This window comes from Cynoglossus semilaevis, chromosome 15 (assembly GCF_000523025.1).
Source record: "Cynoglossus semilaevis isolate Cse_v1.0 chromosome 15, Cse_v1.0, whole genome shotgun sequence".
In the NCBI taxonomy this organism is placed as follows: Eukaryota; Metazoa; Chordata; class Actinopteri; order Pleuronectiformes; family Cynoglossidae; genus Cynoglossus; species Cynoglossus semilaevis.
Window position 1 is genome coordinate 17,821,436 of NC_024321.1, and position 13,332 is coordinate 17,834,767.

At 44.7% G+C, this 13,332-nt stretch overlaps 1 protein-coding gene across 13 annotated transcripts in view; it reads right to left on the reverse strand.

Annotated features, from left to right (window-relative positions):
* Positions 1-13,332, reverse strand: part of LOC103391334 (rho guanine nucleotide exchange factor 9) — a 32,963-nt gene continuing 19,631 nt past the window's right edge. For 7 of the 13 annotated variants that reach the window (XM_008327557.3, XM_025063141.1, XM_017039395.2 and 4 more), the window contains 10 exons: positions 10,968-11,147; positions 10,300-10,389; positions 8,674-8,874; positions 7,587-7,766; positions 6,891-7,123; positions 6,177-6,306; positions 5,944-6,075; positions 4,243-4,486; positions 3,634-3,702; positions 7-883 (listed from right to left, as the gene is read on the reverse strand). In XM_008327557.3, the coding sequence (XP_008325779.1) occupies positions 708-883; positions 3,634-3,702; positions 4,243-4,486; positions 5,944-6,075; positions 6,177-6,306; positions 6,891-7,123; positions 7,587-7,766; positions 8,674-8,874; positions 10,300-10,389; positions 10,968-11,147 (1,635 nt within the window). In that variant the 3' untranslated portion in view covers positions 7-707. Of the gene's footprint in view, positions 884-3,610; positions 3,703-4,242; positions 4,487-5,943; positions 6,076-6,176; positions 6,307-6,890; positions 7,124-7,586; positions 7,767-8,673; positions 8,875-10,299; positions 10,390-10,967; positions 11,148-13,332 lie in introns of all 13 variants that reach the window. The other 6 variants (XM_025063140.1, XM_025063142.1, XM_017039402.2 and 3 more) reach the window with 4 other exon arrangements.

Below are 13,332 nucleotides of genomic sequence, written 5' to 3' on the forward strand. Positions count from 1 at the left end.
GGGGGGGGGGGAGAGGGTGACGTCGTGAGCGTCACTGTGTACCTGCTGGAACATCCAGAGAGAGAGAGAGAGAGAGTCAGAGTCCAGAGTGTTGGAACGTGAGAGGAGGCGGAGCTCCAGACAAATGACATCACAGACGACCTGACCAGTCAGTGATGCTCGGCAGGATGGTTCTAAAGCTGAGGTCCTTCACCTGCCACGGGGACAGACGGCTGGAGCCCGTCGTCCTTCGGTCTCACACGGAGCGGCGCGGTCAGGCCTCGGCCGCGGGACGCCGTCGAACCGCCGGGACACGACGGACGGAGCGCCGCCTCAGTGTCTCAGTCCGGACGTAGTGAAAAAAAAAAAAAAAAGCGGAGTCACACGGTGAAAGGATGTGAACTGAAGTCCAGGGACGCTGGGACGATGTTGGTGACGGTGGACTGGGCTGAAGAAGCATGAAAACTCAGAGTGTTTCTAACAAACAGGAAGTGTTTTTTTTTTTTCTTTTCTCTCTTTAAATCCAAGTCTTCAGTCCTTCTTCAACGGTGGTCCTTAACTTTGGAGTCTCTTTGTGAAAGTGTGTGTGTGAGTGCGCGTGGATAGTTTTCTTCATCATGGGAGATAATCATCATCATCATCATCATCATCATCATCATCATCATCATCGTCCAGTGTTTAGTGCTTCTAAGAAAAATATCTGGTCCTTCAGTAGAGTCTGTGCGGCTCTACTTCTTAAATGGAGCTAATTTACTAAAATTCTGCCAGAACGGAGCCTGGCCTCTTTTGGGGTGACTGAATTCAAAAACTTCTCCTTGTGCCATGTCCTCTGTTACCTCATACTGCCCCGCACTGAGAGGGTCCTGGGGGGGTGGATACGAGGGGGGCATACACCGGTTTACACCTGGAGCAGAGGTGGGTGCAGAGGGGGGTGGTGGGGGGGGGGGTGGGGGGGTTGCGCAGGGTGAGAAGCAACAGAGACAAACAGGAGACAGAGGTGGACGACAGAGAGGAGACAAGGTCAGTGTGGCATCAGAGATAAATCACCGACACAACATCTAGTCATGCTCTTCAAAGAAAAACAGGCAAAAAAAAAAAAAAAAAAAAAGATCAACAGATGACCCCCCCCCCCCCGGCGCTGACGCTGCCACATCGTAGCCCCCTGTCACATGACACGTTATGATCACATGGTGACGGCTGAATTAGGAGGTAATTCAGCTCCAGCCATGACACGGGGGGACAGACCACCGGTGCTATTCAACCAACAGATTACTGATACCGTGGCAACAATCGTGGCGATACGATACGTACCGCGATACGGCGGGCAACGATACGATACACAGAGGACTCCCTAGATACGAGTCTAATCGTGTCTCGATCAAATTTTTTCTCATTAAAAAGAACTGAAAACTACTAACTAATAACTAACTAAAATTAATTCACTTCAGCCCCTCGGAAATGTACTATTCTATTACCCCCCACATATAATCATCAGAAACATAAATATAAACATATATATATATTGATAATATAAAATATTTTATATCATCAATCAATTCATATTATTGTTATAAAAAGAGGTCGAATAATCAAGCGAAGGACAGGGAGTCGGCGACACTTTCTCAAATTCGAGTAGAAAAATGGAGCTGGGTTGATCACTGGTAACTGGATATTTCCTCGTACCAGGAGCAATTCATCTTGCAATAGTTGCCGACTCGTACCATGGAAGGCTCGTATCTAGGGGGTCCACTGTACTGCGACGATATATCTGTTCCATCTGAACATCAGTTCCTAACTCTGGAACAGAGGGATCTACATTTGGAATCACTAGAGAAGAAAGAAAAGCTGGAATAACAACTTTTGTTTGAATAGCACCCTCGTGGCTTCAAAACACAAGAGCGGCGAAGACAGAGCCAACGGGAAGCTGTTGATGCGTGTTTCGACTACCATCTACGGTCAGCTACGGTCTACAAGCATCACGACCAGTGTAGCCAGTGTGTGATCACAAAGTAGATCAACAATCAATCGATTGAGGATGACAGACTCACAAGTTGCCATGGCATCTCGGGGTTAAAAATAAATAAATAAATAAGTTAATTAATTAAGATTTTTTTTTTGTTTTTGTCGGGGGCCGTCTGACGGCGTCGGCGTCTCCGTGTTGGTTTGTCGATACAGATAATGCTTGTAAACAGATGGGACGGTGAGTTCATGCTCCAATGACGCGGGCAAATCAAAAACACCGCCCAATGACGCTGAGCAGTTGCCATGGCATCTTATTGTGGTGGGTCTAAGGAGAACTCTGATGCATATATACCTTTATCATTCTCAGACCATGTCCATACAACATGGCCCTCTTTCTCAAGATGAAATCTATAAATGAATCTGAAATTCAAGAGAGTACTTCACCTTGTGCCAGCCATGAACACAGCACTTGGAAAGACAACACATTTATTCTACGGGAAGTCTTAACGTCACAGAGAGAATTCCAGCAGTGATCAGTGATTGGTTCATTCGCAAATAACACAGCTAGCTTAACACTTAACACTTAAACTCAGAAATATATATATATTTTTAACAGTTTTCTACAAACATTGATTTTAGTTTTTCTCATCTTTTTCTGGTACTGAGACAGATAGACATTGTTGGTTGATATACTGTATATGTGGGTAAATTTCTCAGTCGACCAAAGGGTCAAACTTCAGTCTCGGTCCATGACCTCACAGTGAACATCGACATCGTCCCACTCCATATTTGTCCCACATTTTTTAGCAGTTCTGTGCAGTTCCATTAAGAATTGAGAAAAGTTTCCAATTGAACCAATTATTTAACAGCAGAACTCAGAGAAGGACCCCTAGTGGTGCAGCTGGGGGTTTGTCAAATCTTGGGTTGATTTAGTATTTTGTACATGTTAAAAAAATAAAAATATTGTTCTCATGTTTATGACACTGAACAAATACATGTACAAAACTGTAAAATAAAATGTAAATAATGTCAGACATTTTAATTCATTAGTACCAAGATGTCTTCAGGGACAAAAAAAATCTAAAAAAAAAAATCTTTGGGGGTTGACAATAAAACAACCTCCAACCATCTGTGGGTTTTTGATCATAATTATATTATTAATTATTTTTGTTGTCAAATGTTGTTAACCAGTACCAACAACCAATCTCTCTCAGGAACAGAAAAGTCAGCAAAGTCTTCAGAGACAATAATTCACTTCACAGCAAGCAGCACACACAGACCTCCATGCGATGATCACTCGGTGTCACCCTTGAAATAAGTCAATAATTCATGCAAACATCCCTCTGTCTTTTCATTGATGCTTAACAGCAGCCGCACAACACACATAAATCATCAAGTCATCCAGATAAATGAACGGCAGACACGCAACCTGAAGCCACAGTGTTTTACAGTGAGGAGTTCAGCTTCAACCGAGACAACATTTATTCTATTGACTTTTCTAGATCAGTGGAAATCTAGGTGTTCTAGAATCAGACAGGTACAAAAAAAAACAAAAAACTGTGTAGAAACTTCAAAAGTGGGGGAAACAAAACAAAAGAGTAGGTTAATTAAAGAGTAAACAGCGATGAGAAGACAGAGCAGACCAGTGAGGGAAGAAAGGGGAAGTCACCTGGTATCTTCTTGTTGCCTCACCTTTCTGTTTGGTCACCTTTCTCACTGTCATGGCCGCTTGTCGCTTCTGGTACTCGGAGATTTCGAAACCTGAAGGACGAAACAGTAACGAGATGAAATAAAACAAAACAAAAAAAAAACCAATTCAACTTTGTTTTAATAAAGTGTTTTCAAGTGAACATGAAGCCGTTCTGTGTCCTGACTGACTCAGTGTTCGTGACCAAAGCGAGCCTGTCTCACAGCGTACATCTGAAGATCACTGTGTGGTTTGGAACGTACGAGAAAACGTCCCAGAAAACCTCAGACGTGAACAGACGTTTGACCCTCGGCTAACCTTCAAGGAATGACGAATAATCGACGATAATCTGGCGATACAATATGTATCACGATACAGGTGCGACGATACGATATATTGCGATATGTTGCGGTACTACAGGCACCACGATATATTGAGTTCTTTTGCTGAAGCTTCACATTCTGAAATAAACGGCAGCAGGATTTTGCTGCGTCCCAGTTGCGGTGAAAGGACCAGGAATAAACAAACGTTATTACAATGCACTTGTGCAGCGCAGCGTTCCCTGAATACTTCACTGTGTCACAGTGACAGTGAGTGGGAGGCGTGTGACTAACCGATTTTCTCGTCCTCCTGCACCATCTTTCTCTCCTCGTGGAAGGCCCTGAGCCAGCGGATCTTCTCCTCGGGCTTCTTGGCCAGGAAGATGTGAATCTCCTCGCTGTCTTTGTTGCACAGTTTGAAAGCGTTCTTCACGCTGACGTTGAAGTCGTCATCGCGTCCGTCTATGGCGTCCCGTACATCGTATCGGTCCATGTCGATGCGGCCTTTGTAGTACAGGATGTCGCGTCGTATCAGATCCTGGAAAAAAAAAAAGAAAAGAAAAAGAAAACATTAGTTTGTGTGTAAGTGTGTGTGTGTGTGAGCGAGCGCTGAACCCTTAATGTGTCAACAAGCATCATTTCCTCGACGTCCTGACGGACCGCGTCATGCGACCTTTCCCATCTGCTGCCTGGACAGAGCAGCAGCGTCCACACACACACACACATGTCCAGATTACAGACTAATGATCCACAACAGCAACAGCAGCTGCCTGTGACACATTCATCTGTTTCTGTAGTGAAATCTTCACAGAATCCAGTGAAGAAGAGATGGAAGAATCAGGTTCCTAACACTGGAACAGAGGGATCTACGTTTGGAATCACTAGAGAAGAAAGAAAAGAAAAAGAAAATGAACCAACACCAGGAATATTGGACTGAGAATTGGTGAGAAAAAAAAAATCAATAACTGATGGAGGAGGAGATTGATACGGGATCAAGAGAGGGAAATATCAGGATATTTCAGTTTATGGATATTTCCTCACAGCCCTACTGTACACCTGGCACAGAAACAGGTTGTGTAATCTGCGTGAATAAGACTGGGTTAAAAAAAAGGTCAAGGAAGGTCAAGTCAAAAACAGAGCAGGGATTTTTAAATAAACACACACACACACACACAGGCCCGGCCTGATCTAGGTGCTGATAGGAGCTGAGAGGAGGCTGCTCCTCCTAACACACCCCTCAGGCTGCCATTACACAAGGCTGCAGCCAGGACGGCCAGGCAGGAAGTGCAGAACAAAGACTAGAATTAAGATGTCTCAGAGTTGCCTTTGTGTAGCCGACCAGAACGGAGGGAACACGTGTGTGTGTGTGTGTGATCTGCAGGAACCGCCGCGGTTCGTTTCCACAGCCAGAGGTGGAGTCCAGATGTGACTACAACAGACGAGGACGGGGCGGAGACGGAGACGGAGAGGACGAACGATCTGGTTTCACTGGGTTTTGTGTGTGTGTGTGTGTAACAGTCAGATTACGTTTCTCTGGATTGTTCCGTGTGTAACGGAGCTGCGTTCAGTCCAAACCGCAGCATCAGCAGTTTATGGGAGTGTAAGAAAATTTCAATACGCTGAAATATTTGAATATTTCGTTTCATTACTGTAACAATATTCTACAGCACTGTGTCAGTTTGTTTTTATCGATACGAATATTGTGACTACAGTATTGCAATATATCGTATCGTGGCCTCTGTATTGTGATACATGTCGTATTGCCAGATCGCCGACAGGAACAATTTAATAACGTCTCTTCTCAGTGTGACCCCCCAGTGGACAGATGAGGAGCTTACAACTAAACAACTAAAAATATTTGTACTTGTTCAGGTCAAACCCAGTCACGATCATTTTATGTCCTTGTAAAAAATACTCCAAGTTCAAAGTAGAAAGGCAGCGTTCAGATGTAGGACACGCTGAGGACGAGGACGGACACGGAGACACACAGCCTACCTTCTTGCAGAGGACCAGTTGGTGATCGAAGAGGAAGAAGACTCGCTGCTGGCTGCGACCGTACGGCTGATATATCCACGACAACTCTCCGGTGTAGATGAGCTCCGAGCTGCGGTCCAAGATGTCGTCTCCCTGGACAGTCAGCAAGGATCAGGAGGAAGACAAAGGTTGTGGGAATTAGAAGAGTCCACGAAGAACCTCGGGTGTCCTAGCAGCAGGTTCTGAGCACCTACCTCCCAGTCCAGAACAGACGCCTGCCACTGGGCGATCTTGTCGATGTTCTCTAGCCTTCTCTTCCTCTCGTTGATCTGCTGGGTGACGTTCCTCATCACCGCCAGGGCGGCCGCCACGTATCGATAGTCACTACGGACACAGTGTGAACATAATTACACTACAGGTAATAAAGGTGTTTCAGCGTTGAATTACATCAGAATATAAATAAATAAAAGACAGAGTGAACGCAGCAGCAGCAGCAGAACAACAGCTGGAGCTGCAGTCGTCAGCCGTCGTCCTCCATCCACGGTTAACTCCGAACACATCTTCACTAACTGAGCTGAATTTATCCCCTGGCTCAGATATACTGTGGTTCCAATCCACACTTCAGCAGCTGATGTGTGTGTGTGTGTGTGTGTGTATATTTGGCACGTTCAACATCTCTCCAGTCAAACCCTGTGATCTGGCACTGCTGGCTGGCAGAGCTGGCACCTCTCCCTCTCTGGCTGGGAACGTCTGGTTTGTGAATGACCTGCAGCTGACTGAGACGCGCTGAATCACTTACTCTCTTGTTTCTGTAGTGTGTTTTTTAATTTTTTTTTTAACACATGGGTCTGAACATCTGAACGCTGGTGTTTCCATCACTTCCTCAGAGGTCATATGCAAATGTATGAGTGTTTACAGTGTCACGTTCACACCGTACCAACGAACGACAACCGACGTGACCAAACTACCTGTGTTCCTGCGCCGTGTACTTGAGAAGCTCGGCCAACTGAAGCGGGTACTTGCAGATTTTCTGGACCGGGGTGAGCAAGAAGCCGTCAATGGCAATGTCAATCATCTGTTGGAGGAGGCGACAGGCCTCGAAGAAGTGCTGATACCTGCCGTCCCTCATCAGTTTACTGAGCTCCATGCAGGCGTCCAAGTGGTTGTTGCAGTATTCAGAGTAGATCCAGAAGCCGTCTTGCTGTGGATGTAAAAGAAATAAATCTTTATTCATGATTATGACATAATTCTGTCATCATGTGCCATACTCTCAGTCAGTGACTCATTCATCTACACGATCGTTATCTCATGATAATTAAGTTCTGATGGAGAAAATAATTATTAGTAATTTTAGATGATCTTGGCAGTTCAGCGTGTACAGGTCTGTTTGTTTTTCAACTAGTACCAAGATACTGTTAGTGTTTTTTAAGAAAGTATTGATACACTGAAACATCTCCTTCTCCTGATCCCGTATCAATCTCCTCCTCCATCAATTATTGATTTTTTTTTCTCACCAACTCCCAGTCCAATATTCCTGGTGTTGGTTCATGTTCTTTTTCTTTTCTTTCTTCTCTAGTGATTCCAAATGTAGATCCCTCTGTTCCAGAGTTAGTGACCTGTATCGTAGGTTACACTGTATCGTGATGCGTATCGTATCGACTCACGTGTTCTAGAAAGCACGGCCCTATTTCAGAGAGGTGCGGCTCCTCCGTGTTGTACTGCTTCTCCAGGTCTCTGACGAAGCCCATCTGGAAGCGGTAAATGTCCTCGATGTTCCCAAAGATGACCTTGAGCTGATCGTCATTGAACATGTCCACGCGCTTCTTGCACTGGCGCAGGTAGCCCTGTGAAGAATGTAGGTTAGGAGCGTTGGGAGGTTTACGGTTTGATATCACAGTAGGTCACTGTAGGTCAGACGGGACGAACCATCGAAGAGACCGTGTGTGTCTGCAGAACCTAATGTGTGTGTGTGACCTTCAAGTTTTTATCATGTCAAACTGGAAACTACAATGTGACTAACATGGGCGTGGTCACATGACTCCAGTCACTGCCTGGTTAGCGAGCTAGATGGAATATACATTTTAATTCATTTAACTCCAATTCCTAAAATGAATATTTTTCATCATGTGGACAGAAACCAAAGAGATACTCAGAAATACACTGGAGTACTACAGTATATTTCTGTTCGTGTTTCCTGGGGTGCTGCGTGATTTCACCTCAGCCCCAGTGACTTGACTCTTGTCTCTGATTATGAGCAGAGTAATTAACGTGAAGGATGACTTCAGGGCACGGAGCTCACTCTTGTCTCACTAATTTCTGGTACTTAAGTAAAAAGCAACAACAACACCTGGTTGGTGTTCTTTAAAGCACTTTTTCGACTGTTTTTTTTATTTTTTTTTATTTCAATTTGTCACGTTTAAATCTCCTCCTCAGTTATAACAGACACAAACTTCAGCTCGTCCCGTTTGGCACGATTTACGATATGATGAGCAAATATTTCAGACAAGTAACGTTGGCAGACGACAGTGTGCGGCTGACATGCTGCACTTTTGGAAAAATATGTCCACAATAAATGTGTGAATGTGGGAGTGCTAACGAAGCTCACTGGACTCTGTCTTTTCTTCTTCTTCTCTTGTTGTTTCTAGATTTTTATTCTTATCTTTTCCACTGTGTCGTTGTTTTTTCAACCGTTGGCTGTTACAGCAGTCCTGCCGTGTGTGTGTGTGTGTGTGTGTGTGTGTGTTTTAGTACCTCGCAGATGTCCTTGAGGTGTTTGATGTAGTGTCTCTCCGTGCTCATGATCTCATTGATGACGTTGGCTCTCATCTGGTCCCGGTTCTGGAGGGGCGAGCCCAGACACAGGCAGTCATTGGTTGGGTCCAAGTGACCGTTCTGCACCTCACTGGTTCCTTCAGCTGGTTCTGCTCCCCCATCCTCCTGATTCACCCACAGCTGGGGACACACACACACAGTCACGCGGGCGGACGTACAGTACACGCACACACACAGGCAACACACAGTTACAAATGTGAGGCAAAGGAAAGGTGTGAAAACTGTTTAAAACCTTTGTTCTATATTTGGAACCAACATCACTCATGTTTCAATAACGCACACACACACACGGTTGTATTTTTAGGCTAGTTTGAGCAGCGATGACGCCCCCTGACCGTCCAAGTCTGGTCCGGTCGAGCAAAAGTTTCTTTTCAGTCTGAGACCGAAATTACATTTTTATTGTGGTGTAAGAAAATATTGCGATATTTCATCGTACCATAACGATATTCTACAGAACTGTATCGATTGCACTGACTACCTGCACCCTTCACTGCCACTTTATTGTCTCAATATGTATATTTTTTGTTCATTATGTATATTTTCTAAAGTTTACTTTAAATTTAGAGTGCTTTTTGCTTTTTAGTTCTTTTACTCTTTTTATTTTGTTAACTCCTTTTCTCTCTTTTTCTGCACTGCCACTTGCTACTGCACAAGTATGTTTCCCCCACGGGGGATGAATAAAGCCCTACTCTACTCTACTCTACTCTATTATTTTTAATCAAGACTTAACTTCATTTTTCTTCATTTTGTGTTTTGTACATTTACAAACTCAATGTATCGTCGTGTCGGTAGCATCGCAGGTCGATGCAATATATCGTATCGTTGTCAGTGTATTGTGGTACGTGTCGTGTCGCCAGATTCTTGCCAGGACACACCCCTGATTTTTAATGTCAATCACCACACAGTCTCGTCACACACTCACACCAACATTCAGCCGCACTCACAGACACAGTATGTATTCCACTCGCACCCCCTGAAAAGGCCAAGTGAGTGTGGTTGTGGATGCCCAGCAGCCAACACCTGATGATACACAGTTTGCCAGGAAAACATCAAAGATCCGACGGGTTAAATGTCAAACACAGGATGAGAAATGCAGCGCCACAGACAAGCAAAGTGACGGGCGGTAGAGCTTTGACTGCAGACCAGACTTAACAGAGCAGCATCAAAACTATGAGATAACAGAGTCAATAGTAAAAAAAAAAAAAAAATTTAAAAATAAATAAAAGAAGAATTAAATAATGATCCATATTTGAAATGATGAACCATAAGTGTTAGACGGAACCATGGGTCCAGATTGATCTACTTATTTCTGGCTTCTACAATTTGAAGTGAAAATGCCATGAAGGAGGCATCTGGGATTCTCTTTACTTTTGACTCAGCAGTTCTGCCTCTCCATCGACCCCACTGAGAAGGATGAGGTAATTTCATGGGAACGTTAATGTTGGGTAATGTCGAGGGAACATCGCAGGGACAGACTGGAGCGGGTGGGCGGGCGGGCAGGCTGGATGGGTGGGTGGGTGGTTGGATGAAGCGGAGCAAACGCACCTTTGACGTGGTGTTTTGGAACCGTGGAGTTGCTATGGGGTTGATATAGAAAACCTGTTTTGTTTGGGGCTGAGGAGGGTGGGGTTCCACCTTGGAGAGAGAGAATGACAGAAGATAAAGAAGAACTTTTTGGTTGACAGTCAGTCGGCCTGTCTGCCCTGCCCTTTCAGGAGTGAGACATGAGAGTGTGGACAGGTGGGGATGGTCATGAAGGGGGGGGGGTTTATCTGAAGGCAGGGTCGGAGGGGGTATCTGACGTTTACGCCTGGAACTAAGTCACAAAAAAAGACTTCCTAGTTAGTAGCTGCTCCTCTGTGTTAATTTCATGTTTTATCAACATTTAAACAAGTGGAAATAATGGATTAAAAACTGAATTATAATAATTGTATTTAACTAAGTAAAAAGTAACTGTTTAAAGGTAACGTGAGTGGTTTACTAATTAATCAGAACCTGACATGATGTCATTGGATTATGACATCATCAGTGACATTTACAGCTGTTTCTCTGTGTGGTTCAACTCCTGTGAACAGGGACAGTCCGTTCACTGGTACCTCCTCACGGTGTCGACCGCTTTCTGTGCATATGATAATAGTAAAAAATCTTTGTTTGTTCGTGTGTGTGTGTGTGTGTGTGTGCTGTGGGGCAGTGTGGGTCAGTGGTCCACTCACCCGTACAAAGCTGGCCGGGAACCATCCTTCCTCCTCGTCAATCTGGCCCCACCACCAGTCCTTATTGGAGGCGTCCAGCACCTTGATGACATCACCGGCCTTAAACGCCAACTCCCGGTCCGCCATGGTCACGTGGTCCCATACTGCCTCGGCATTGACGATTGAACCCCCACTTATCAACTGTACGGATGAAGGCGGGGAGAGAGGCGACATCTTATGTTTTATTCCCGTCACGTGAAGCCGTAGCTGCAGGAACTAAAACAGTTAAACGGTACTGAGGAGGAGGACGACGACGACGACGGACAGCACATGGAGCAGCACATCTTTCCTGAATAAGAATCTACATCTGAGCCTTAAACCGTTCCTTTTGTCGGACTAGTGATAAACCTCCAGACCTGTTTCCACTCAGGGGTCGCAGGTAGAACAACACAACAGCAAACACAGAGCACGGCACAGGACAACAGAGTGCAACTGGACCAAAAAAAAAAAAAAGGCACGGCCATTAGTGGAGGAACAACACAGTGCCCAGAGTCTCCACACGGGGACGGTAATTGGCCCATTATGACGTTAGGATAATTACATGTGTTGATTTAATATAAACTCTGAGGAGTGGAGGGATAATCTGCCTCCCTTCATGCAGTCATCCAGGCTTGTTGTTTTATCTGCAGCACAGTCCAAGACCAAACGTGGATGGATGACTCATCACATCTTCTCTATTGGCTCCTACATCATGAATAAATCATGACTGAATTATGACTCTCTATAAGAAACCCTGTGCAATGGTTTGACTAAACACGTGTGTCTTTGTGTGTGTATTAGGGGTTCAAGAAAATATCGATAAACTAAAATATCGCGATACATTATTTCACCACACTGTATGGATATTCTACGGCACCGTATAAATGTTTTAATAACAATTGAAATGCAAATTATTAGTTAATTTTTGTGTTGTATTTAACCGTTCGACCACTAGTTGACTGTACAGGGACTGTATATATTTGAAAGTCAAACAATCTTATTTTTAAATTTGTACAATTAAGTTGTTTTTAAAAAGGAAAATCAAAATATAGTCATGCCTGTCGAAGGTAAGGTATGGTATGGTATCGTTGCCCCTGTATCGCGATACCTATCGTATCGCCAGTTTCTTGCCAAAACACAGCTCTGATGTGGCGGTTCCTGCGAGCTAACCATCAGCACAGCCACGGATCAAACGTTAAACCATCCCAGGGTTCAGCTCGGTCGACCCGGGTCCTGTATGACTGTAAAACCCTTCCTCTCGTTGTTACCTCCGAGGTTCATCGACCTTCACCGCTCCATAACTAACCAAGCATCCTGTCCCTGGGGACAGTCAGTCCTAACGAGGTCCAACAGGAGCTGATTAAGCTGTGGTAAGGTGACGTCACTGACCGGCCGAACCTTAGTAACCGGGCGGGAAATCTTTGACTCAGTTTACATGTAAATATAAACTGTTTAGAGTTGGAACAAAGAGAACGACTTTTCTGTCACTCTGAGAAATCCCTGAATCGATTAAAAAAAAAAAAAAAGTTCATGTTCCATCCTATTCCTGGTGCAGTGTGAATGTAAGGACAGCCATGAGAAACTGCAGTGTGTGTTTGTGTTCTTCCAAACACCCCATGAGAATCTAAGCTCTCTCACTCAGCAGCTGCACTGGCCCTTTAACCTGTGGATCAACACACCTCCCTGAAGGCCTACTTAGACACCTACACAGCATATGGGCCAATCAGGACAAAGGGGTTGAATACAGGGAGGGGCGTCCATGCACAACAGGGAAAGAATATCCGTAGTCATGGCGACAGATGAGAATGCTTCAGCAGTATTGACAGGATGATGGGGATGAGGCAAGGACACTTGAGGGTGCACTACCACATTTCCAAATTTAGGTGTGCGAGAGTCTCTGTGTGTGAAAGGACTCAGAACAACCAGTGACTAAACACAACAACGTAACAGCACCGTTTCAGACCCGGAGCGTGACAAACCCCGTCACGCCACAGGATGTGGAAGAACACGTTCATGTGTTTTTGTTTAGCTCCATCTAATCGAGGGGATCACGAGGGTAATAAAAAAAAAAAAAAAAAAAAGCTTCAGCCTGGGTCTGAGAAAACTCTCCACTACAGGAAGAGAAAAAAAAAAACCATGTGCCACACTGCCATGGAAACAAGGCCAATGAACGCCGCTCCAAAAAAGATTTTTTAACAAATCATTTTTGATTCATGGAAAAGAAATGGATGTAAATAATTTCTCACACCAGTGAGCAGAGGAGAGGGAAACGATGCTGCGATAGGCCGCCGAGGCCCAAGGCTGACTGTCAGCATCTGATATTAGCACCGCTGTCTGTAACAGCATC